We start from the raw sequence: 23,401 nt of genomic DNA on the forward strand, positions 1-23,401 counted from the left end.
CCATGGAGGCAGGCAGGTAGGGAGGGAGGGTGATTGCTCTCCAGCACCTGGCGGCTGGGCAGAGCAGGCCCCTCTGTCTTTGTAGAACTCAGAGGGACACAGGGGGCAGGAGTGACCGGCCAGAGGCTCTGCCATTCTCCCTCCATGCTTGGGGCCAGGCGTTTCCTGGCTGGACAGAGGGTGTCTCCTCTCACCGGGACAGTATAGGGAGGAGAGGTTTCCAAAGGACCCTCTTACCTGGTGCCACTACTATTATTGGCACCTGAGCTGCAGTTTAGACCCTTCCTCAACTGAACCTTCTTCCCACTCCAGGACTGCTTTTCCCAGAAGCCAAGAGCCTCCAACGCTCCCCACTGTTGGAAGCAGGGCCATGGGAGCAGGAGGGAGGCCCAGCGATCAGGTGTCTGGGGCTGGCGTTCCAGGACCCACACGTGGGGAAGGGAGACCCCAGGGCCAAAGACCCACAGGATCGTCACCCCCACCTCAGCTCCCTCAGGATTTTGCCATGACTAATAGCTTCTGAAGCTGTGTGTCCTTGGAAAGTTACACAACCTCTCTGTGCCTCCGCTCCCTTCTCTGTAAAATGAAGATGATAACAGTGCCTACCCCACAGTGTTGTTAGTGGATCAAATGAATTACAGCCTGGCTTGTAATAACCACTATATACGTATGGGCTACTGTTATCTGTTTCCACAGCATGATAATGCCATCGAGTATGCCAGGCCAGGATCATGACCCCATTTGCAGGTGGGGACAAGAAAGCTCAGACAGGGCCCTTGCCCGTGTAGCTCAGCCAGCCTCCAGTGAACTCGGACCCAGGCCTTGAAGGCAGCACGGGCTCCCTCCATCTGACCCCAAATCCAATGCATCAGACTCTAGTCTTAATAACATCTTTTATTGATTTTGCAAGAGAAAAAAATAGAAATTTATTTTAGAGTTAATGCTTTACAGCATCCCCCCTCCGCCCAAACTGCACGGTACACACAATTACTATAAACATCAACTGAGGTTCTGGGAGGGCGTGCATAGCGTTTGTGCAATCTCCTCAGCAAATCTGACCTGTACTCAAGCCTTGGGCAGGAATGGGTAGCTGGGCTCTCTTTAAAGCAGTGGCACTGGTTTTGGTCCTCAGAGCTGGTTTGATCAGCCCTTACTACCCCAGGTGGCAGCTCTCCTGGGAGCCCAGAGGCCCAGGAGGTGCTCCCACATCTGGGAGCCGAGCAGAGGAGCCAGGGGCTTGGGAGCTACAGAGATGATGTATCTTCTCCGGGAGAAACAATTCTTATCTTCACATCAGCCCCGTGCTCCAAATGGAAAGCGCATTTGCATAGCTGCTCGGCAGAGGTTGCAAAGCTCATAAAAGTATTTGCTGGGCCCTCGTTGCATAGGAACGTACTTCGAGTACAGTACTGCAGCGGGCTGGGCCAGGCGCCAGGAAAACAACGGATTAATATTTGGAACGAGAAATTACCCACCACTGGGAAACCAATTAGGTCCCTGATCTGAGCTTGTTACATAGATGGAAATAGATGCGTTCTGGGCTCCACTTGGCTGGGGGGCAAGGCACATTTCCAGCTCTCTGGGAAGTGGCTGGGGGAGGGAGCAGGGGCTGGGGCCTGGGCCACAAGAACCTCGCCGCCTGACTCCAAGGGCACGGGCATGGGCAAAAGCAAGCAAGCCCGCCACCTGGCCTGGGGGAGTGGTGGGGGAGTGGCGGGGCATTGCGGTGAGAGCCACGCTCCTCCAAGGTTCAAGTGGAAGGGGCGGTGGGGGGTGTCTGGGGCTCGAGGGTGGTGGGTATCCTCTGCCACCCGCCCCCCCCGTGCACACCCCCATGCCTGTGTCCAGAGAGCATCTGGGTGGATTCTGCTGGCCCTCTGGGGTCTGACGCTGCCAGCCTGCTGGGCTGCCCACCCTCTCTGGGCCTGGCAGCACTGTAGACATGGTGGCCTGGCATGCCAGAGTGGACGGTGGGTGGGTCCAGCTTACTGCCTTCCTTCAGCAGGACTACAGGACTGGCTCCTGTGAGGGGGCCCCCTCCTCAGCTGGGGAGTGAGAGGGTGGGGGCAGTCCTGGGTCCAGGAAACAATCCAACCTCCTCAGCCAGCTCTGCCAGTCCCCAAATGGGCAGAAACATGCAGGGGTCAGGGGGGTGTTGGCCACCTCTCTGTGGGCCTGTGAAGGCAGAGTCCCGTGCAGTGTACCTGTGGCACATTGGCGTTGGAGGCCTGGGCTTCCCCTGCCCTGCTTAGCAATGCCCTGGGCCCTGAGGAGGCTGGAAGAGAGGCCTCCCCAGTGCACCTCACTGTCCTGGTCTGAGTTAGGGTCAGCCAGGCTTGAGTGGTCCCGGGCTCCCTGCAGTCAGCTCAGAACTGCAGGGGACTGCTGGAGGCCACACATGCCCTGGCCTCCCCGTCTGTCCCTCCTGTAGTTTCCAGGGTGTCATCCCCCACGTCCCCCCTCCCTAGTGGGCTCCCTCCACTCTGCGGTTCTCTTCTAGCTCTGGTGGTCCTGGCTGGCCAACACTGAGGACTTGGGGTGGGGGGACATAGTTGCTGAGAAGGCCAGTGACAGAACCCCACACTGGCTGGCAGGGCCAGCTCTCCCCCCTTCACCAGTCAGCACCGCCACCGTCTTGCTGTCTCCTCACTTATGCAAGTTTTGGGACGTAAGGCTGTCAAGGCAGAGCACAGAGGGACTGGAGTTACTAAGCCTCGAATCTTTGAGGGGTGAAATCCAAACTTCCTGGGTTGCTGCTCACAGCCCTAGAGAACAGCCCCTGCCTGGTGCGGGCTCCGCCATGCCACCCTCGAGGCCTTTGCCCATGTGGCCTGGCACACGTGCACATCCTTCTGGATCCAGCTCCGACACCACCTCCTCTGGGAAGCCCTCGCCTTGGCCTCCTCTACTAGTCTCCCATGCACAGGGCTTCTGCCCTTGGTTGGCTCTGCCCTTCTGTCCCTCAGCCCTTGGCTTACAGATGTCTGTGGCAGGAAGGTCATGTGCCACTCCCAAGATTTTGCCCCCATCGGCCCCTCCACAGCCCCCTGCAGGGGAGGATCTGTAGGCAGGCAGGGGCGAGAGCAGGCAGGTGAGGCTGCCTGTCCCTCCTCCACTCAGACCACACGCCCGGGCTGGGATACTCTGGGCAGAGAAACGACACTGACCTGGGTCAACGGTGCTCTGCTTCCTTTTTGAGTTGGTTATGATTTGGCTTTCATTCATCATCTGGACATCCTGATCCTCCACTTGATTACTGGGGGAGGGACGAGACAGAAGATTCGATCAGGCTCAGGCTGGTGTCCCTGCCATCCATCCTTGTTAGGTTGGGCCAGAGACGCACCTGATGGTGGTGTGCTTCTCCTGGTGACAGATGTCCCTGTCCTCGGTGAAGAGGATGGTGTGGTAGGGCACCGTGGGCTCACACGTGGGCAGGATGCCCCCTACCAGGTGGCTCACCATGGCCAGGACCCCGTTGTACACGAGCAAGTCATCCACCAGGAGCTGGACAGACACAGGTGAGGGGCTGATGGACCCCCCACACCCCACTGACTTGGGCAAAGCCTGTCGTTGCTCTGAGCCACGGCTTTCTCCAGAAGGTGGGTGTCACACCAAGTGCCCAGGCTGCGTGGATTTCAGATCTTCACAACCATTGGGAAAGGCACCTGCTGCCAGCCCCACGTACCCACGAGGATGCTGAGGCTCCAGCACTTAAACACCATTAGCACAGTGGCAGAGTGGGGAGGCAGACGTGGGTCTCTGGACCCCAGGGTCCCCGTTCTCCCATCCCAGAGCGGCCTCCCCAGTCACTCGAGGAGGTTTTGAATTCACGGCTAGTGGCAAGTTTCCCTGCATCTGAGGACCAGGCATTTGTGTCTCACTTTGCAATAGAGAGAAATAAATCAAACTGCGACAAATGATAATTGCCAGCGGCCTAATTACCAACGAGCATAATTATCTCAAAAAACCCAGCTAATAAGTACTTACGCCAAACTCCTTCACCCCGCGATGGGGTGTTTTCGCGTAATTCCACAGTTTGATCATTGACACGGTGGTAGGCAGATCGAAAATCACATAAACCCGGTTCACCTGTCAGAGAGCGGAGCTAATTAAAAGTGGCATGTTTGGAAACAGAGGCGCTTGGCTGGGTGGGGGTGCCAGGCGTGGGCAGGGGACAGGCCCCACGTTGGCCAGCCTGGAGCTCCACCGCCTTTCATCTCCTGGAGCCCATCTTGAGTCAGCTCACGTGTGCCTGCGTTTGCAACAAACTGCTGAGCTGGCTCTTGAAGGCTTGTTTCTTTGGGTCTAGTATGGCCTTCATTTAAATACCAGTGGAAAACTGGAAACATCCTGGCCTTCCCCCAGGCCAGGCATAGAAACAGTTTGGGGCTCCATGTGCCAAAGGGTCGGTCCCCAACTCTAGAGTAGAGGAACACTGCCCCCAGGCACTTGGCATGGCCCTGACTCTGGTCTGTCCTTTCCCTGAATCATAAATGAAAAGCAAAACAGAGGGGCCCACAGGCCCTGCTGGGTAGTTTTCAGCCTATATCTTCGAACCTCTGCTGGGGGAGCGAAGAGGGGGTTGTGCAGATCAGGGGCAGAATCCAGCCAGTAGAGCAGGACCTGACAGCCTCAGCCAGCTTCCCCACTTCCCCACCCTAACCAAGGACTCTCAGATACGAGGGGTCCCTTGTGGGATCGAGTGAAGAAATACGCATTCATGCCTGCCCCAGGTCCTGGCTCTCAGCCTGTGGCCACCTCAGCATGCCCCAAGAGCGAGCTGGGCTGGGGGTGGGATGCAGGGGGTGGAGGGGGGCAGCTTCCGGGTGTACCATGGGAACAGAAAGGTCAGGATGGGGGTCCTCGAACTCAGCTGCCCATGGGGCTCAAGCAGATGCAAATGTTTGCGTCTTATGGCTGGAGAAACTGCCCACACCCAAAGGCCTCCCAATGACAGTGGCTAATGCCTGCCCGCAGGCCAGCAGTCTGCAGTCAGCCTAAGTGCTGTGCTTCCTCCATGCGCTGTGGAGCAAGGGTGAAGGGGACAGCCTTGGCTCAGAGAAACTGAGGGACACTCGTGGGGGACCCAGGTCAGGGGCGGCCTTTGGAAAATATCAATTGTAGAAGTGTTCATGCTGACCCTTCTGAAGGTGACTTGAAGAAAATGTCCCCCTTATCTCCCACTCAGTCACATGGGTGGAAAAGGGACATGTCAATGTCACGTGGCTGTCCCAGGCCCCTCTGTGCATCTCTACCCAGGCATCCGGCCCCTGGTGAGGGGCTGCAGGGGGGCTAAGCCAACCTGTCCCCATCCCTTGGCTTCTCTGCTCTCTCCCCACCAGTCATCCAGGCCCAGGTGGTGACGGCCACCTCTAGGCTCGCCATGGGGACTTGCAGCAAAAAGATAAGCAGGGTCAAGTGCAGGGCTTGAGATCTGGGAAACTGAGTCAGCTGTCGGAAGAGCTGAGCAGGCAGACTGGGGGCCAAGCTGGGGTCACGTGCCTGGTGACACGAAGAAGGGGCAGAAACGGTGAGCATGGAGAGAGGGGGGGGGGAGCAAGGGGCCAGAGTGGACCACAGAGGACAGCAGAGGTAGAAAGAGGACCAGAGAGGGACGCTCACGGGGACCAGCAGATCCCAAGCCCTCGAGCCTGCTGCACTGGGCTTCCTGGCTTCAGATTCCCATGTCCCCCTGCTGTCCCCTAGAATAACCACTCCCAGAGTGCAGAGAAGGAATTGCTGGCCCAGAAGAGCTGACCCATCAGGCATATTAGCAAGGACCTAAATGTTTCTCATGGCTCCCAAGCCCTGTGACTTCTTTGAGATGAACTTGGCCTGGAAGAAGGATGTGTCACTGAGACCAGGGACAGAAAGTCCCCTGCCTGCTGCCCCTGGAACCCACCAGGCCTGGCAGGATGGGAGCCAGCCACATGTGTCTGCCATCGCTGGTGTCATTTACTTGGTCGATGAGCTTGTCAGGGGTGCGGACGTCCCCGCACACGCCCTCCAGGGAGTTCACGCTGTCAGGGAAGGCGGCGATATCTGAGGAGGTGTCTAAGCTGCCATAACCAAAAAGTCATGTGCTCGGCACAGTGTGCCACTCTGGGAGCTGCCAGCCTCTATCACACTGACGACATGGCTCAGGGGGACACCTGAGCTGGCGGGCAGTGGGAGAAGTGACAGCTAAATTAGGCATATTCTGTGGAAATGAGTGTGTGTGTGGGGGGCATGTGTGTCTGGGAGGGGTGGCCAGTTTCAAATATGAAGGGGAGGAAACAACACAGAGGACTCGCTGAAATGAGGGGTTTCAGGAACAAAAATGTCACTGCTGCTCGGGAGAGTGGAGAGGAAACTGCAGGGGGCTTCTTTTGGAAGGGAACAGGGTGATGGCTGGCTTCTGCTTTGGCATGCAAGTCCCCATGGCCATGGGCAGGGGACTGGGGGCAGCCAGACCCAGCTGTTGCTACTCAGCCGACTGGCAGAACCCAGGCTCCAGCTCTGGCTCAGCCATTAGGACCCGTGAGAGCTTGGGCAAGTCACATGACATCTCTGAACTTGTTTCCTCATCTGTAAAATGGGTATAAAAACTTCTATGTCCCAACATTGATGTGAGGATCTTGGAGGATGCCAGATGTGAGTCCTGTTGATAAAATTAGTGGGGCCTGTACATCCAAAGCATCCCTAAGAATGATCAAAAACATTGAGAATCATGGATTCCAGCTGAAAAGGCAAACTTTTTGTGAGGTCAAATGATGAACCATGTGACAAGTCTATCAAAATACACATGGCATCAAAGTTTCTTTAAATTGCACGTGCGTGCGTGTATGTGTGACCAGGGGAAGCAGAAAAGTGCAGGTTTGGGGTTTGACCTGCTCTGACATTTCCCTAACTGTGGTGGGTCAGGGATCCCAGACTCGAGAGCCTAGAGGGGTCAGGCACGTTACACAAAAGAGAGGCAAGATAGCTCAGTGGTCAAGAGGCAGTGTCTGGAGCCAGACTCTGGCTGTGTGACCTTAGACAAGTTACACAGCTTCTCTGTGTCTCAGGCTCCTCATCTGTGAAATGGGAATTACAGCAGCACTCACCTCATAAGACTGCTGTGAAGGCAAATGAGGAGCCCGTGACAAGCCCTGCCACAGCGACTGGCACAGAGCGAGCCCTCAGAACAATCACAGTATGTTTTAGGGGCCTGGCAGGTAACAACGGGGAGGAGTGGGGACAGAGGCAAACTGGAAGGACGTGCTTGGGGAAGAGGGCAGCGGATACCAGGGCCAGCCATCATCGCTATGCTTCACCAGGGGCCTCGTGGTGCCAAGTTCTCAAGAGAAGCTGGAGGTTGGGGCTTTCATGTGAAACCTGACTTTTAAAAATATTAGCAATTAATTTACAAAATTAAAAAACCCACTGGGCTCACAGTTTGCAAATTCTGGTGTAGGCATACCATGAGCAAAGGGTTCCATGGTTAATAAATTCAGGACATTGTGACTTGAACGCAGTACAATAGGTTTCTCCCTGCAGACCTTGTCAGAGCCTTTAGAACTCCAAAGTGCCTGTGGCTCTCTGAGAGGGGGACCGTAGTGGGCAGCCTTTGCTCATTCACTCGACCACAGGCCTCTGGGCTTGTGGGATTCCTGCTACTGATGCCTTGGTGGCTCTGTGCTTTGCCCTCCCCCAAGGCCAGTGTCTGAGCCCAGTGGCATTTTAAATCCTGGGCACTGGCTCCTACAGAGACATTTTCCTCCACATGCAAGTTTTTTTCTAACCCTCTGTAGGACCCTCCCATGCTCCCTCCAGTCCAGACAGAGCCCTCCTGTCCTGGAAAGGATACTGTTTTCCGACAATGGGATCTTTTCTCCCCGCTTGTCATACAGCTCCAGGCCCGTGAGGCCGATGTAATAGGGGTCGCCCCAGCTGGTCAGGAGCTGAAATTGGAAAATGACTGGATTTGTTATTAAGGAAGAGAAGCCTTGATTTTCTGGAGAACAAAGTAAAACAATGACAAAGATAAAGGGGAGTTTTTGGGGGGGGTTATATTGATGAAAGAGAGAACATTCTTTTTCTCTCATTGAGACTAAAGCCTATCAAAATATAGGTGGCATCAAACTTCCTTTAATTTAAACTACGTGCATGCGTATGTGTGCTTTAAGAATTCAAAACCCTTCTCCAGGCCCCAGGAGACAGGATAGGAGAGGAGGGTGCTCTCTAGGGAGCTGGCAGGATGGAGAGACATTTGTGTTGCAAACTCATTGTATGATGCTGAACAAATCGTTCCCCTGTCTCATGCCCCAGTTTCCCTGGTTGTAAAATGACAGGAACAGAATACCTGTGCCCTTCTCTATCCCTTTCCAGTATGTGGGGGTTAGGAGGGGGGACGCATGAGCTTTACAGCCTCAGGAGGGACGGGCCGTGGCTGGTGACCTGCCACTGCTGACTCCGTTCCACACACACAACCGAGCATTGAACCTTCCTCAGCCCTGTCCCCTGCTTGCTCCCAGCACTCCAAGGAGTGGCTCTCAGGCAAGGTCAGAGCCAGAGGCCATCCCTCCAGGAGAACAGGCTATCTAGACAGTGGGCTTCACAGCTAGGATGACTGTGTTCACTAACCCGCCCCTACCCCTTTCCCAGCTGTGTAGCTTTGGGCAAGTTACTTAGCCTCTCTGTGCCTCCGTTTTTTTAGCAGTGAAATGGGGATGCATGGGGCTGCTGTGCGGACTGAGTTAACAGAGGCATCACACTGAGATCAGTGCTGGGCCACGTTATCTTACCTCCCCCTCCTGGCTTGTGCATAGCCCCAGTCTAGTCCCTGGGGTCCATTTCAGCTTCTCCAGCCCCTCCCAGCTAGAGCCCTGGGTGCTGCCCCTGTGACCTCAGCCTGCCAGGAGGTGGAATCTGGAATAGCATTGCTGCCCCAGTCCTGCAGCATCCCGTGTGTCTGAGGATCCGGGACTCCTCCCATCCTCTGCCTCAGTTTCCCTGCATGGTGCTCCAGCTGCCTCGTAGATACTGCTCTGGCCTGGGTGTGCTGGTGGGCTGGGAGAGAAGGATACAGCCACATGGCATCAGTGGTGCCTCGTAGTCCATGCTCGCACACTCCAGGCTGCTTGGGTGGAGCCTGAGAAAACACAAAACAGCACTGTGAAGAAGATCACGATGGCCCAGAAGCACTGCTCAGCGATTCCCCAGCCGAGAGACTTGAAGAAACGTGGCAGTGTAGCACTCCCTGGGACGCAGCTGGGAAAGAGATGGGGCCCCTGCTCACATGACATTCCTGCTCTGCTGGGGGAGACTCAGGGCCCAGATGACAGTCACGGCCAAGGCCAGCATGAGGCTGTGCAGGTTCTCAGGGCTGCCCTGTACGGGCTCTTTTATTCCTCAGGACAACCCTAGGAGGTGTGCACTTTTAGATCCCTGGGTTTTGGATGAGGAAACCAGAACACAGAGAAGTGAAGTCACTGGCTCATGGCCACGCGGCTGGGGGGTGGTGAAACTGGGATGTGACACAGGCTTGTCTGGCCCCACTGCCCACTCTTGTGACCACCCTACTCTGCTGCCTCCCACGGACAAGGAGAGTCCATGCTGTGCTGAGAACCATGACAAGCCAAGGTAAGGTCCAGTAAATTGGATGGGCAGAGTGAGCGGGTGGGGGCAGGCGACCTCAGGTGGGTGGTCTGGGAAGGCCTCTTGGAGGAGGCAGCTGTGGGAAGAGTCAGAGCCAGGCCTTCCGAGCAGAGGAGCAGCAGAGTGAAGGCCCCAAGGGGGAAGGGGCTGGGCAGCTGGTGTTTGCCCCAGAAAACAGCCAGAGGGGCTGGAGTGTGGAGCAGGGTGGGAGGAGGGAAGGGAGAGGGGAGGACAGTGAAAGGTGGGGGGCCCTGAAGGTGTTGGCTTCATGATCCCAAGCAAGGGGCTCCACCAGCCAGGGCCTCAGTTCCCACATCTGTAAGATGGGCATGACAATCCTGACTTCAAAGGGCTGTTGGAGGATTCCCGAAGGACGAATGCGAAGCCCCTGGCACAGAGCAGGCCTCAGGAGGGAGGGCTTTCTCCTCCTCTCCTGTCCTCCCCACTGGGCTTCTCTCCTGTTCCACAGTCAGTGCCCCCAGCCCTAGCCCGGCTTTCTGCAGTTTCAAGGGCAATGTTACGATTAAGTGACTGTTCTCAGTGACTGGGCCAAGAAGCGATCTTGGCTACAGCGGAGGGAAATTCATTTTATTTCCAGAGCTTGCCCTCTGGCATTTGGACATCAGGGGGTTTAAATGAATAAACTTAACGTGGCATTTACAAATTGTTATGAACTTAATGCACCTGAGACTGGGGCCAAGAAATCCCAGTGAATCCATGCAATGTTAGGCTCTGTTTTTCTCTTTGAATCTTTCTAAATCAGGAACACAGAAACAGGAGAAGAAGGCCCTTCCCTGAACCAGCCAGCGGGCATTTCTGGAATCGAGGCAGTCTGTAGCCTCTTTTCCCAGCAGGAAGCGCAACGAAGCATTTAAAATCTTAAGTACTCCAGACTGTGAAAAACCCAAACATCCCCAGACAAGGCGGGTATATCCCACAGGCTTGTGGAGAGGCTTGGCTGAGCTTTAGAAAATGACCAAGTTGAAAAGCGATGTGTTTGATCATCATTTCAAAACCTTTTAGGCATACACTTCAGAGTGATGCGCAAAGCAAGCGGGCCCGTGGACGGGAGGGGACATTCGCGATGCTCACTCCCCCTCACCTCCTGGCTGGCTGGGGCAGCAGTCGAGCCTGCAGGTAGTCCACGAAGAGGATTTCTTGAGCGAAATCAAAGTGGCAGTTGCCCGGCCCTTTCCGGATGAGAAAGCCCTCCGGGGGAGAGACGCACAAGCCATCCAGGGAGACGTGGACGATTTTGGCCTGGCAAACACGAGAAATAACATGACTGCAGAGAAGCAGCCAGCGCAGAGGGGAGTGGCGTGTGCTGCTGGGACGGGTGCTGCCGGCTGTGGGCACTTTCCATGGAGAGCCCTTCTCTGGGCTTGAGAAATGGCTTGGTCTGGCATTTCTCCCAGACCAGAGCCACCTGGCTGGGCTCCACTGCCCAGTGTCACCCCCACTCCACATCAGGCGCTGAGCCATGCCTGGGCAGTTTGTAGGGGACAAGACAGGCGAGGGCCCTGCTGCAGCAGACATGCACATCCAGTCTCCTGATCACAAGTTTCAGGGGTGTCCCATGAGTTGGCCCAGGCCCGCCCACCTCACCAGTTGCAGCGGCTTGAGGTGGTATGATGTGGAGAGCAAGGGTATGGACTCAGGTCCTCCCACATCCAACGCTAGTAGCTGTGCAAATTGCTTAACTTCCCTATGGCTCAATTTCCTCATCTGTTAAATGGGCACAGTAATGAGTTAACTTACGTAAAGCACTCAAAATAGTGTCTGGCACAAAATGGTTGCCACCTAAGCAGTACCCTCAGTGCTTTCTGGGTCTCTCTTGATGGCAGAGACCCAAGTTGGACCATCTCTATATCTGCCTTAGGGCCTGGAACTTGTAGGTGCTTACTAAGAGCTTGCTGAATTCATATGGATTTGGGCCAATGTGTCCCCCTGGTCTAGGTCAGAGTTCTCCAGCCAGATGACCGGAATCTACCAGTAAATATCAAAGCCCTAATGGCAGAGTCTGAGGTGGCTATGGGGGGCAATGGTGGGCAGAGAGGAGCGACAGCCAGCACCCTCTCTCTGACTACAGCCTCTGGAATCAGCTTCTCCTCAACACCTTCTCCTCAACACCTTCATGGTTACCAATGTGGTTAGCAGCTGCAATCAAACTGGTGGGATTTCCCCTTCGGGAGAAGCAGGGAGTCCTCCTGCAGAAGGAAGGAAGGAAGAGGACCCGCCCTGTGTCTCAGAGGTAACTCATGTGCCCCCGAGCCCTCTGTTCCTTCATACTTTGGGAGACCCTCTGTGTCAGTCCCTCTCAGGGCACAAAAACTGAAAAGAACAGGATCACTGGCTCCAGGTGTGGCTGTCACTAGGTCTTGGCCTCTGTCTCTCTATCTCCCCCTTCTGCTTTCTTCAAAGCTGATGCCCACCACGCCCCAGAGCTGGGCTTGCGACCTGACCAGAACAGTCAGCATAACTCCTGGGGTTTGCTGGGTGGCCTTGAAAGGCGAGTTCTTTCTTCTGGTGGTCTTGGAGCTTGCAGGATGGAAGCCTGGAGTTGCCAGGGTCTGCCCTGTGGACAGAGTCACCTGAAAGTGAGCCCAGTAATAGAGCAAAGCACGGGCCCAGGAGCCCCTATCCATCCTCCAGGGCCAACACCTCCTCCAGGAAGCATCCCTCATTTTCCCAGGCAGAGCTGGCCATCTGTCCTCTGTACATTCCCTTGGAGGTGGCTTCTATTACCACCTCCATCTTACAGCCAAGGAAACTAGAATTCAGAGAGGCTAAGCAATTTGCCCCAGGGACCACTGAAGGCATCTGAAACCCCATCTCCCAGGCCCTGGCTTCCAACCACAGGCCAGGGGCCTATAACCAGCGTGCTCAGCAGGGCCTCTGGGGTGTGGGCATGAGTCATAGTGCCCACCACACTGCACTTGGGGATGTGCCTGTCCAGGCTACGTGCCTTTCCCCCCACCTCCCTCATCCCATCGTGGCCACTTGTCACCAGCACCGAGGCTGGTGGGAGGCAGATCTGTGAAGAAGGGACTTTGAGCCCAGTGTTTCCAGATGGTACATCTGGGTCATGGAAGCTCAACTGGAAAGACTGGGGTTTGCTCAAGGGAATTTAAAGGCTGAATGCACAACTTGAAGAAGGCTGTTTTTATAATGCCAATATATCTGACTTTTTCAACGTGCTGAGCCTGGGAGAGCATTTAAAAAGACACAGGCAGCTTTGGGAGGATTTGTAAACTGCTCACTCAAGGAACCCTGGCTCCAGAGTGCATGGCTGGCTCAGCTCCTGCCACATCAGGAGCTGAGCCCACTGTAGTAAATGCACCACAATTCTTCAGACCCTGTAGGTGCCATAGGAGAGACTCCCTGGCATGGTACATGGTGGGGAGCCTGGGTCTGGGGGGTCACAGGACCTGAGGACAGTCCTGATTTTGTCACTTTTGTGGGGCAAAGGTGATGCCAACCCTCCTGAGGCAGGTATCATCCCCCTCCTCATTTTACAGATGAGGAAACAAGCCCAGGGAAAGCTGGTCACTTGCAGAAGGCCACGTGGCCAGCTGAGATTCAGACTCAGGCCCTGCTGACATTAGGCTTGCTCTATTTTAGGTGACTTTATCATCTCTTTCAGGTGATGGGAAGGAACAAATGTTTATTCACTTGTTGCCACCCAAGGTCAGAAAAGCCCATGGGAAGGGCCACTTTTTTTCTTCTTTATTTTTGTTGGCTGGCTGGTGTGGGGATCTGAACCCTTGACCTTGGAGTTAGAACACTGTGCTCTAACCAACTAAGCTCTCTGGCCAGCTGTGGGAAGGGCCACTTCTGATACACTTTTTCTCATTCCCACAGAGGCAGTGCTTGGAAGCCCTCCTGCTTTTTTACACCCAGCAAGAGAAGAATGTAGTGTGGAGAGGAAGAGTGTGGGCTCCAAGTCTGGCAGACCTGCATGGGGACTCTAGCTGTGTGACATTGGGCAAGTGACTAAACCTTTCTGAACCTCAGCTTAAGGAATGGAAATCAACATGTCGAAGGGATACCTGCACTCCCATGTTCACCGCAGCTCTATTTACAACAGCCAAGAGTTGGAACCAGCCCAAATGTCCATCACTGGATAAGGAAAATGTGGTATATATACTCAGTGGAATACTACCAGCCATAAAATAAAATGAAATTCTGCCGTTCACAGCAACATGGATGAACTTAGAGAAAATTATGTTAAGTGAAATAAGCCAGGCACAGAAAGAGAAATCCATGTGTCCTCACTCATAAGTGGGAGCTAAAAAAATAAACAAATAAATAAAAAAAGAAAGATACAACAATCACAATAACACATTGAAATTTCAAAAGGAGAGAACAGAACTGAGGTTACCAGTGATGGGAAAGGGGGAGGAAGGAGGGTAAGGGAGGAATTGGTAAAGGACCACAAAAAACGATTACATTGTCTAATGTTGAATATACTAATTGTCCTGTTTTGAGCATCATATATTACACACGAGTATTGATATTCAACTCTGTACCTCAGATATGTACAACCATGTTGCAATAAAAAATGCTTTAAAAATGCCTATTAAAAACCAAAACAAAACATCATGTCATATGCCATAATATATACACTTTTAATTTGTCAATTAAAAAATTTTAAATTAAAAAAAACCCAAACCCTTCTAGAGGGGGTAATAACACCTGTATCCCAGAGGCTGGGATGAGAGTCTAGTGAGATGCTGAGTGCATGTGAAGCCATCAGCGCAGGATGGCCACCCAAGCGCTCGGTGGACATCAGGGATGTAACTGACCACTGCATATTGGGGGGAGGGCTTGCTGAGGCCCCCCCAGCACCAGAAGAAACAAGGCTCTGCAGTGTTCCGAGGCTGCCCTGGGCTCTTTAATCTGCATTTGCTGTTTGCAGAAGGAAACGGCAGTTCACTCTCTCCCTGGATATATACCCCCCACCCTGGCTCCATTTGGAAAGTTCTGGAGGATTTATGCTCCTCTCTGGCAGCCACGCCAGCCATTCATCAAGGTGCTGTTTCCCTGACAGTGGACTGAGCACGGCTGCTGTTCCCCAGCTTACCCCTCGATAGGTGTCCTCGGGAGATTTATTGTAGTTCCAGAAGCGCAGGCCTGCGATGCTTTCGGCTCTGTCAAAGCGGATGGTGACCACGTGGTCCAGCCCCGGAGAGAAGGGTATCAGCCACATGTGCTCATCCTCCATGGTGATGTTGGCTCCGTCGATTAACCTGTGCACCGTGGGATGGAGCAGCGATGTGGCGGCAGCCCGGTGGGCATGGGAGAGACCATGGTGGGTCTCCCATCCACTCCTCCCCGCTGCGGCCCCCTGCCTGCACTAGCCTGCTGGACCAGGCTCAGTAGGGGGAGCTGTGACTAATCAGAACAACAGTGAGGGGTCATCTCTCATCTATGAAATCAGACAAAATTTAAAACAACAACAACAACAACAAAAAAAATAGCCTATGCTGTTACAGGTACGGTGAAGCAATCATCAGGCTTAAAAAAAAAAAAGGTGGTAAATGTGTTATTTTTCAGAATCCTTTAATCCAGTGCTCTCACTTCTGGGATTTTTTTCCCCTAAGGAAAATTTATTCAACATGTTGGAAGGGCTATCTGCACAAAGATATTCATTAGTGTTATTTATACTGGCAAAAAAAAAAAAAAAAGATAACATAAAAGATCTCAAAACAGGGAAATGGTTAAGTAAATCTGTACAGTAGTTAACATGATAATCATGAGGATGTATGCTATGCTTTGAATGTGTCCTCAAAAGTTCATGTGTTGGAAACTTAATCCCCAAATTCATATGTTGATGCTATTTGGACGTGGGGCTTTTGGTAGGTAATTAGGATCAGATGAGGTCATGAGGGTGGTCCCCATGATGGCATTAGTGGCTTTATAAGAAAAGGAAGAGAGACCCAAGCTAGCACTCCTGCTCTGTCTCACCACGTGAGGTCTCCCGCCATGTTCCAACGCAGGAAGGCTCTTGCCAGATGCCAGCGCCATGCTCTTGGACTTCCTACCCTCCAGGACCATAAGCTAAATAAACCTCTATTTTTTATAAATTACCCAGTCTCAAGTATTCTGTAAAAGCAGCAGAAAAGAGACTAAGACACTGCAGTAACATGGAAAAGGTAGGCTCCAGGATGGCAGGGACACTGATGATGATGCTGTAAAATAAAGACAAAGACTAGGAGAGACTATGCAAATGTAATGATGAGAGGTGAATATTTTTCTCTATTTTTCTAATTTTTCTGTAAAATTGCTGTATTGACTTTATGGCACATTTTGAAAGCAGTGTATCTCTTCCTTCTCATGCTGGGGGAGAAAGATACTAGAGCTCCAGGGTGAACTCGGCTGCTCTTGGCTTGGGACAAGGACAAGAAGGGGCAGGTGACTCTATAAGAGCTGGTCGGGTCAGACAATGCTCTATAACCACATGATCTGGGCAGCCTGGGGAGCCCCTGGCCATCAGAGGGTGCCCCCAGCACCCTGTGCTCTTCCCAGCTACTGTTCTGAACGCGTCACCTCAGCCCCCTGTGCTTCCATCCTTGCCAGTTTCTGTTCCCCTGCTTGGGACATCCTGCATGACTCATCCTCCTCAACTCTGCCGTATCTGTCCCAAGGAGACAGGGGCCCTGTGTCTGGCTGCCCTGGACTGTCCAGCATGCCTTGACTCAGACCCCAGATCCTTGTCCTTGTGGCTCTGGCCCATGTGTCTGGCATTGCCACTCAGGGGACCAGTGGTCAGCCTCTTGGGCAACCCCCTCCTGTCTCCCTTCCTTTTTCCTGAGCCTCTCCAGCTCCACACCCCTGGATTCCTGGTGACTGTGAGGCTGCTGTATGGGGAGAAACTCAGCCTGCTGCCACATTTTCTAGATTTTAAAATAAACTTTTTTCCCCTCTTACATTTTAAAGTTTTGGGTCTGGAATAAATCTTACAATCTAAGTGTTCATCCAAGGAGGTGATGTTTCTTTTTTCTGTAAAAGGCTGTTATCAAATTGATGGATGGTGTGTCTCACAATTGCTGGCATCTTAAAACTGAGGAAATTCAGCAATTCAACACTGGGGTGTTTGTGAAACTAAGCTGACTGTGGACTACCACTAGGGAACCTTCTACTTCCTTCCAAAAGCAATTACCTTTCTGCCCTAGAAATGGGGCTGCCTTCATAGCAAACCCACTAGTTAAGCATGCCTAGTGGCTAGATTATGGTTTCTAAACACCATTTCCCATTAGAAGGAACCAGGGCTTCTTGGAGAAATGGCTAATTCCAGGTCTCGGACAAGAAATATACAAGATGATCCCAGAACATCCAGTTCCATCAGAAAGCAAGAAAGCTGTCAGAGATGACTATTTTAAAAGGATGCAGGAGCTTCCAGTATTCACGAGGGAGCAGTTTGAGCATTAATAAAGATAAAAGTTGTAATGGACTGAAACTCTTCAAATACAGTATGTTTAAATCCATGAGCTTATAATGATACTCAAAAACAAACAGATGAATATTTTAGAAGATGTCAGAGGAAGTTTCTTGTTTTGAAAACTGAAAAAAAAAAAAGTGTTGGGGGGGAGAATCAAGCATTTAGGCTATTTGAATTGTGCTACAGAGTAACCAAATAATTGAGGGAAATTCTCTCTTTATTGCAATAGTGTTGGCAAATAAATTAGGGAAAGTATGACAGGGCTGTCACCATTTTGTAGCCCCTAACGGATTAATAGATCTAGGCACTGAGCATGACTGGCTGCCAGTGTCACAAAAGTCCTGACCACCAGAATTACATGTGCCCAGAGGGCCACTTGCATGCATCATCTTGCCCCAGTGGTCAAACTTCAATCTGATCAGGCCTCTAATCTAAATGAACAATTTCTCAGAAATACAGGGGACTGAGGAACAGGTTAAATAATACCACAGAGATGCAACCAGCAAAATCCAAACTCCACAGGGCAAAAATCCTGGTTTCTTCGACAAATAATTTACAAGAAAAATGGAAACAGAAGGAAGGGCACCTAGAGATTACAGGAGGCTTAAGAGACACATCAGCCAATCACAATGCATGGGTCATATCTGGATCTCGATTCAAGAGAACAAATAAAAAAAAGCAGAGTGGGTGAGGGGCTGGAGGACTATAAAGGAAATATGAACCTGCTGAATATCTGGCAATTCAAAGAATCATTAACTTTTTAATGTATTATATTTGAAATGAGATTATGTTTTCTTTTTAAAGTCCTTATTGTTTAGAGAAATATTTAGAGAGCAAGTGCTGTCAGGACTGGGATTTGCTGCCAGATGATCTGGGCAGAGGGGTGACAACTGGGTGTTATGGATGAGCAAGCTTGGCCATGTGCGGATCACTTTTGGAGCTGGCCAGGAGCCAGGCCCACGGGTTCCAAGTCCAAGTACTCAGGAGAGGGACTTGTGGGATGTGGAGGTCAGAGCTGCCCATCAGCAGCCAGCAACAGCAGGGGATAAGGGCCACAGCTAAGGGCCACCTTAAAGGAAAGCAGGGAAGAGCCTACTGCTGGCCCCGCACATGCTCTGGGCCAGGGCAGGGGGCACACCTGCAACATGACAATACCCCTCCCAACCCCAGCCGTGGGAATTATCGTCCCCATTCTAATGAGAGGAGACCAAGGCAGGTACAGTATAACCTAGAGGTTAAGTGCATGGATGCTGGTAGCCCACAGGCCTGTGTTCAAATCATGACTATGCCACTTAACTCATCTGGGTGACCTTTAGCCAGTTTTTAACCTTTCTGCATCTCAGTTTCCTCATCTGTAAAGTAGGAATGATAATAACAGTACTTTCCTCATAGAGCTGTTTGAGGCTTAAATGGATGAATATTTGTAACCTGCTCAGTACAGTTCAGTGCCTGGCATTCAATAAGTGCTCAAAAATGGCAGTTATAATATCAGCTACTGCTATTATCATTACTGTTACTATTGGAGAGGTTAAGACCCTCCCTTAACAGATGGCCTGGGGCACAGGCGGGATTTGAATTCCCATCCCTCTGACTCCCCCAGACTTCTCTGATTCACACCTCCAGGCAGTGCCTGGGCCCCAGGCTGTCGAGAGCAGGGGTGAGCATCACTCTGTGGGTTACAGGGTCACCTTATGGACTTGACCCAACCTTGGCTTATGAAATTTTACAAGTGCAGAGGAAAGTACAGCTGCAGCTGCTTGCGGAGACATCCTCAGCAATCACCTCCCAAGAGTGGGTCACTCATGCATGAACACGGAGCTGTCTGCTGCAGAGGTTTGCAGACAGCTGCTGTGTGTGAGGCTCTAGGCTCGCTGGAGAAAACACAAACCACACTGCATCTGGAAGCACGAGCACCTGGCTTTGAATCCTGCCTACCACCTGCATCTGTGGCCCTGGGAGGGTCGCCTCCCTTTCCTGAGCCTCGGTTTCCCTTGACCACATGACCTCACAGGGTGGACGGGAGGAGGTGACATATGGGATGCCCTTTGATGTTTCTGTCTGAAGAAGAAGGACAGGGTCCCTGAAACCCTGCTGTCATGAAAGTTAAGCTGCTATGAACACTTACTTGTCCAGGGTCCGGCAGTCTTCGATGTACTCAGGGAGGTCATTTAAGTCTCTGGGGGAGGCAGAGATCTGGTGTAGTTGGATTGGCAGTGCCTGTCCCTCCTTGCCCACCACTTCCAGGCCAGTGAGCCCCAGGTAGTGCAGGTCTCCCCAGGAGGCGGTGAAGTTCAGCTGAAGGCCTGCAGCAGGATGAAAAGCGGCCCGTCAACACTAGAGGCGCTGGAGGAGGTATGTTAGATGGAGATGGAAGAGGCGTGATTTTCAGCCTCTGCATTCTACCAGCTGGGCCCAGGCTCAACCAAAGTGCCTTGAGGGTGGGCTCTGCATCATTCCTCTTGATGGCCCTTGGGCCCAGGCCACTGCCGGTGCTCAGGAAATGTCTGTAGGCTGAATGGACTAGTGTCATTTAAACCTGCACATGGCCCTCCACTTATCAGATCATGTTGCCCACCCCACACTTAACACCCCTGCGTGGCTTCCCACGCTTTTTGGCCTATGAGGCCTTCCCCATCTGGCTTCTGCCTACTTCTCCAGCCTCATCGTGCAACAGGGACCCTCACCCCTACCAGACTGTCTTTCAGCCACTCATATTTATTTTCTTCTCTCCCACCCAGGGCCTGTGCACATGCTGTTTCTGCCCTCTGGAGCTCACATGGCCTGGTTAACTCGTGTTCATCCTTCAGATCCCAGCTCCCTTCCTCAGGGAAGCCCTCCTGACTTCTCTGACCAGGCCAGCCCTCCATTACAGCAGGCCATGTCACTGTGCACTTCCCCTTCCAAGCCCTGGTCACTACTGTGACCTTGTGATTATTTGGTAAACATCCATCTGCTGTGTCAGATGGTTAACTCCCTAAGGAAGAAACTCCATCTCTTCTTCTAGACCACTGTGTCCTCAGAGCCTGGCAAGGTGCCTAGCGCATAGTAGGAGCTCAGTACAGATGGAATGATTAAACAGGTAACAAAATGAAGGCAGTGACATCAGTAAGCCCCAACTTTGGAAACTGACATCTTATGCAAATTGGCCACTATTATAAAGATTCATGTGGATTCAGGGTTAAGGGAGTGACCTATGCCTATTCCGACACCTCCACCCTTTGCCCCTGATCTCACCCCTGCTCCGTCAGAGACCATTTAGAAGTGGCCTTTTGTGGCCCTGGGAAAAACAGTCCAGGTGAGTCACTTGTTTGCCCAGAAATCTTAGACTGAATGAATCCCTTGGTCAAGCCCTGTCGGGTACTTGGCTGGAACTTCTCCCACTGGAGCAGGACCAAGCCCAATGAACTCTTCTGCCCTTGGAGAATCTGTTGCCTATTTTAGCACCCTTTCAGGTGGCTGAGTTCAAAATATTCAGCCTTTGCAACTTTCACACAATGCCAGCACTGTAGAACTGGAAGAAGGAAGCCTGGACATCATCTCGTCCTGCCCTATTTCAGCTCAGATGAGGAACTGGAAGCTGGGAGAGGTTAAAGCACTTCTTTGCGGCCAAGTCACTGCCTCCTTGGAGCTTGGTTTCTTCTCCTATGCCTCTGTCATCTCCCTATATACTCTTTGTAACTCAGTCCTCAGATCTTTCTGCTCTTCATGGTGCCAAGGTAGCTCTGGGCATCTTGGGGGCAGGTGAAGAGGCGTGGGGCCAGCATGGAACCAGCTCATCAGCTTCTCATGGCATTGGAAGCATGCAAAATGGCTACCAATGCCTCCCACCCGTGTCCTTGCCTCTCTGCAATGTGCTTTTGCCACTTATCCCCTCCAGAGGTGGAGTCTATTTCTGGACCACGTGATTTGCTCTGAACACTGGGGCAGAAGCAGATGTGATGCAGGCAGAGGTCCAGCATGTGTGCACGTGGGCTGGACTTCTCTTTTCTGCATCTAGGGAAGGAACTCTGTGAACCAGTTGCCCGCTACTCAGACAACAGCCTCCTGACTGCTGGACACCTGGGCAAAGATGTCCTAGATTGTTCGGCTGAGGTTCAAGCTACCAGCAGATTGGACACAGGGCCTGGCCTAGGTGAGAAAAACGATCCAGCCATACCACTGGCTTATGAGCCAATCATGACTCAATGGTAGTTGTGTTAAGCTGCTAAAATTTGTGTTGGTTTGTTCAGCAGCAAAAACTGACACATTTCTTCTCATCATAAGCCTATGCTTAAATATCATCTCCTGAGGGGCTTCCCTAATAATTTGAGCTGAAGTAGCACCCCCTCCTTCACTCTTTACACCCTTACCCTGCTTGATGTTTTGTTTATAACACTTAATACTACCTGACAGTGTATTCTACATTTATTTGCTTATTTGTTTCCATCAGTCTCCCCCACTATGATGGAAGCTCCCTGAGGACAGGCCTCTGTTGGTTTTGTTCACTGATGTATCTCCAGAGCCCAGAACAGTGTCTGATAAATAAATACTTAATGAAGTTTTTTCAAAAAAATTTGAACACGTGATTCATTGAAAAGTAGGTATTCAGTAGGTATCTGCAAGTGAATGAGGCAAAATAAAACTATTGGGTTTTACCAAATTCATAGTCAATGGTAGCAAAATTTTCCGATCATCTACTATGTACCAGACCCTGTTTTTGGCATTGGAGAGGTAGGGATAAGGAACACAGCAAAATCTCTGAACTCAAGGAGCTTTTGTTCTAGCAAAGACAGTCAGTAAACGTATAACAGATAAATAAATACTGTAGTTCCACAGAGTGATGAATATTATGAAAAAACTAAAACAGCAATGGGATAGGGAGTGACTGAGTAGGAACGGGAGTGGCCCGGGAGGGCCTCCCTGACGAGGTAACATCTAGGCTGAGATCTGGGAATTGAGAAGGAGTCTGCCATGCTTTTGCATTTCTGGAAGAAGAACATTCTAGGCTGAGAGAACAAATGTGACCCAGAGCTGGGACCAAGTGGCCAAGGGCAAGAGTAGAGGAAAACATGATCAGAAAGTTAGGCAGGGGCTAGATCACATCAAGAAACTTGCATTTTCCTCTCTTTGCAATGGGAAGCTCCTGGCAGGTTGTGTATTTAAGCAGGGGGGTGACATGACCTGATTTGCATCTTAGAAAACCTGCTTCAGCTGGACTCTCTAGGGAGACCAGGGAGGAAGCTGTTGCAGTAATAATAGTCTGAACAAAGGCAGTAGTGGTGAAGATGGGGGAGAAGTGGACAGATTCAGGATCTGTTTTGGAAACAGCATTGCCAGGATTCTCGAAGGCCTGGACATGGAAGGGGGGGAAAGAGAAGTGTTTGACCCAAGTGTCATTGTGGCTGTGGGTCCCATTCCTGAGATGGAGAAGGCCTGGAGGGAGAGGAGGAAGTGGATTTGTCTGAGGACCAGTGTGAAGGAGGAATGCCACCTCCCCTTGTGAAAACATAAGAGACAGTGACCTGAACTCCCCTAAGCCTGTGATCTCTTTGCTTGCCTGGCCAGATGCACTGCAATTCCATGGAATTTGGGGCTACTCCGAAAGTGATGACTCTCCTTTTTGAGCTAATATCTAATATTTCCTCTGGTGCATCAATTAGTATTTATCCAAATGGAAATTAATTTTATTTCTCTCTCATGTTTCAACCCTCTCAGCTCCTTTCCTATTCATTGCTGCTGATATTTGCAAAACTTCCAAAATTAGTGTCATCTGTAAATTAGCAAGTCATATATCCTCTTTCAAAACCTTAATAGGATTGGCCATATTTACCAACCCCAACGCATTCCCCTGGGTTGCTTTATTAAAGCTCTCTCCATTTGCACAGACCGGTGAAGCCCATTTAGGATTTTGGATACAGTGAGAAAAAAACCCAAAGGGTCAGAGTGGCGAGATTCAGAAGTCACAGACCCCAACACAGATCAGAGGGGGCTTGGTCAAGAGGCTCTTCTGCCTTCTTGCTAAGAAGAGAAGCAGAAGAATTATGCTTTCCTTGCCATAAAAATGTCTCTGAGCTCTACTCCAGGGCAAAATTCCCAAAGGCACTGAAATAACATCTCTGAGAAAGGTCAGGAACTGGTTCAGTGGGAAAGACATTTATAGACAGCCTCTTTGGGGAAATCATTAGATGAAGGGGACAGGGGCTTCTGCCCAGCCAGCACTCCCACCTGCCTGCCATCTCCTGGCTGCAGCTCACTGACCTCCGCTGGAGAACCCCCTAAGCTCAGTCCATGCTGTTTGGGCTGTTAGCTCCAGGGGTGGGCTGGGGGAAGGAGCATGACAGTACCACATCTCTTGTTTTCAGA

The 23,401-nt window shown here is 51.7% G+C and overlaps 1 protein-coding gene across 1 annotated transcript in view; it reads right to left on the reverse strand.

Moving 5' to 3' along the window:
• Window positions 1–2,618: 2,618 nt before the first annotated feature.
• Window positions 2,619–23,401, reverse strand: part of KIAA0556 (KIAA0556 ortholog) — a 171,901-nt gene continuing 151,118 nt past the window's right edge. The window contains exons 19-28 of the mRNA XM_008566623.1: window positions 19,185–19,362; window positions 14,702–14,867; window positions 10,721–10,878; window positions 9,048–9,112; window positions 7,829–7,939; window positions 5,903–6,042; window positions 3,988–4,089; window positions 3,344–3,504; window positions 3,168–3,256; window positions 2,619–2,674 (exon numbers count right to left, since the gene is read on the reverse strand). Of these exons, the coding sequence (XP_008564845.1) occupies window positions 2,619–2,674; window positions 3,168–3,256; window positions 3,344–3,504; window positions 3,988–4,089; window positions 5,903–6,042; window positions 7,829–7,939; window positions 9,048–9,112; window positions 10,721–10,878; window positions 14,702–14,867; window positions 19,185–19,362 (1,226 nt within the window). The remainder of the gene's footprint in view (window positions 2,675–3,167; window positions 3,257–3,343; window positions 3,505–3,987; window positions 4,090–5,902; window positions 6,043–7,828; window positions 7,940–9,047; window positions 9,113–10,720; window positions 10,879–14,701; window positions 14,868–19,184; window positions 19,363–23,401) is intronic.

The sequence above is a fragment of the Galeopterus variegatus genome, unplaced genomic scaffold, assembly GCF_000696425.1.
Source record: "Galeopterus variegatus unplaced genomic scaffold, G_variegatus-3.0.2 Scaffold256, whole genome shotgun sequence".
Classification (NCBI taxonomy): domain Eukaryota; kingdom Metazoa; phylum Chordata; class Mammalia; order Dermoptera; family Cynocephalidae; genus Galeopterus; species Galeopterus variegatus.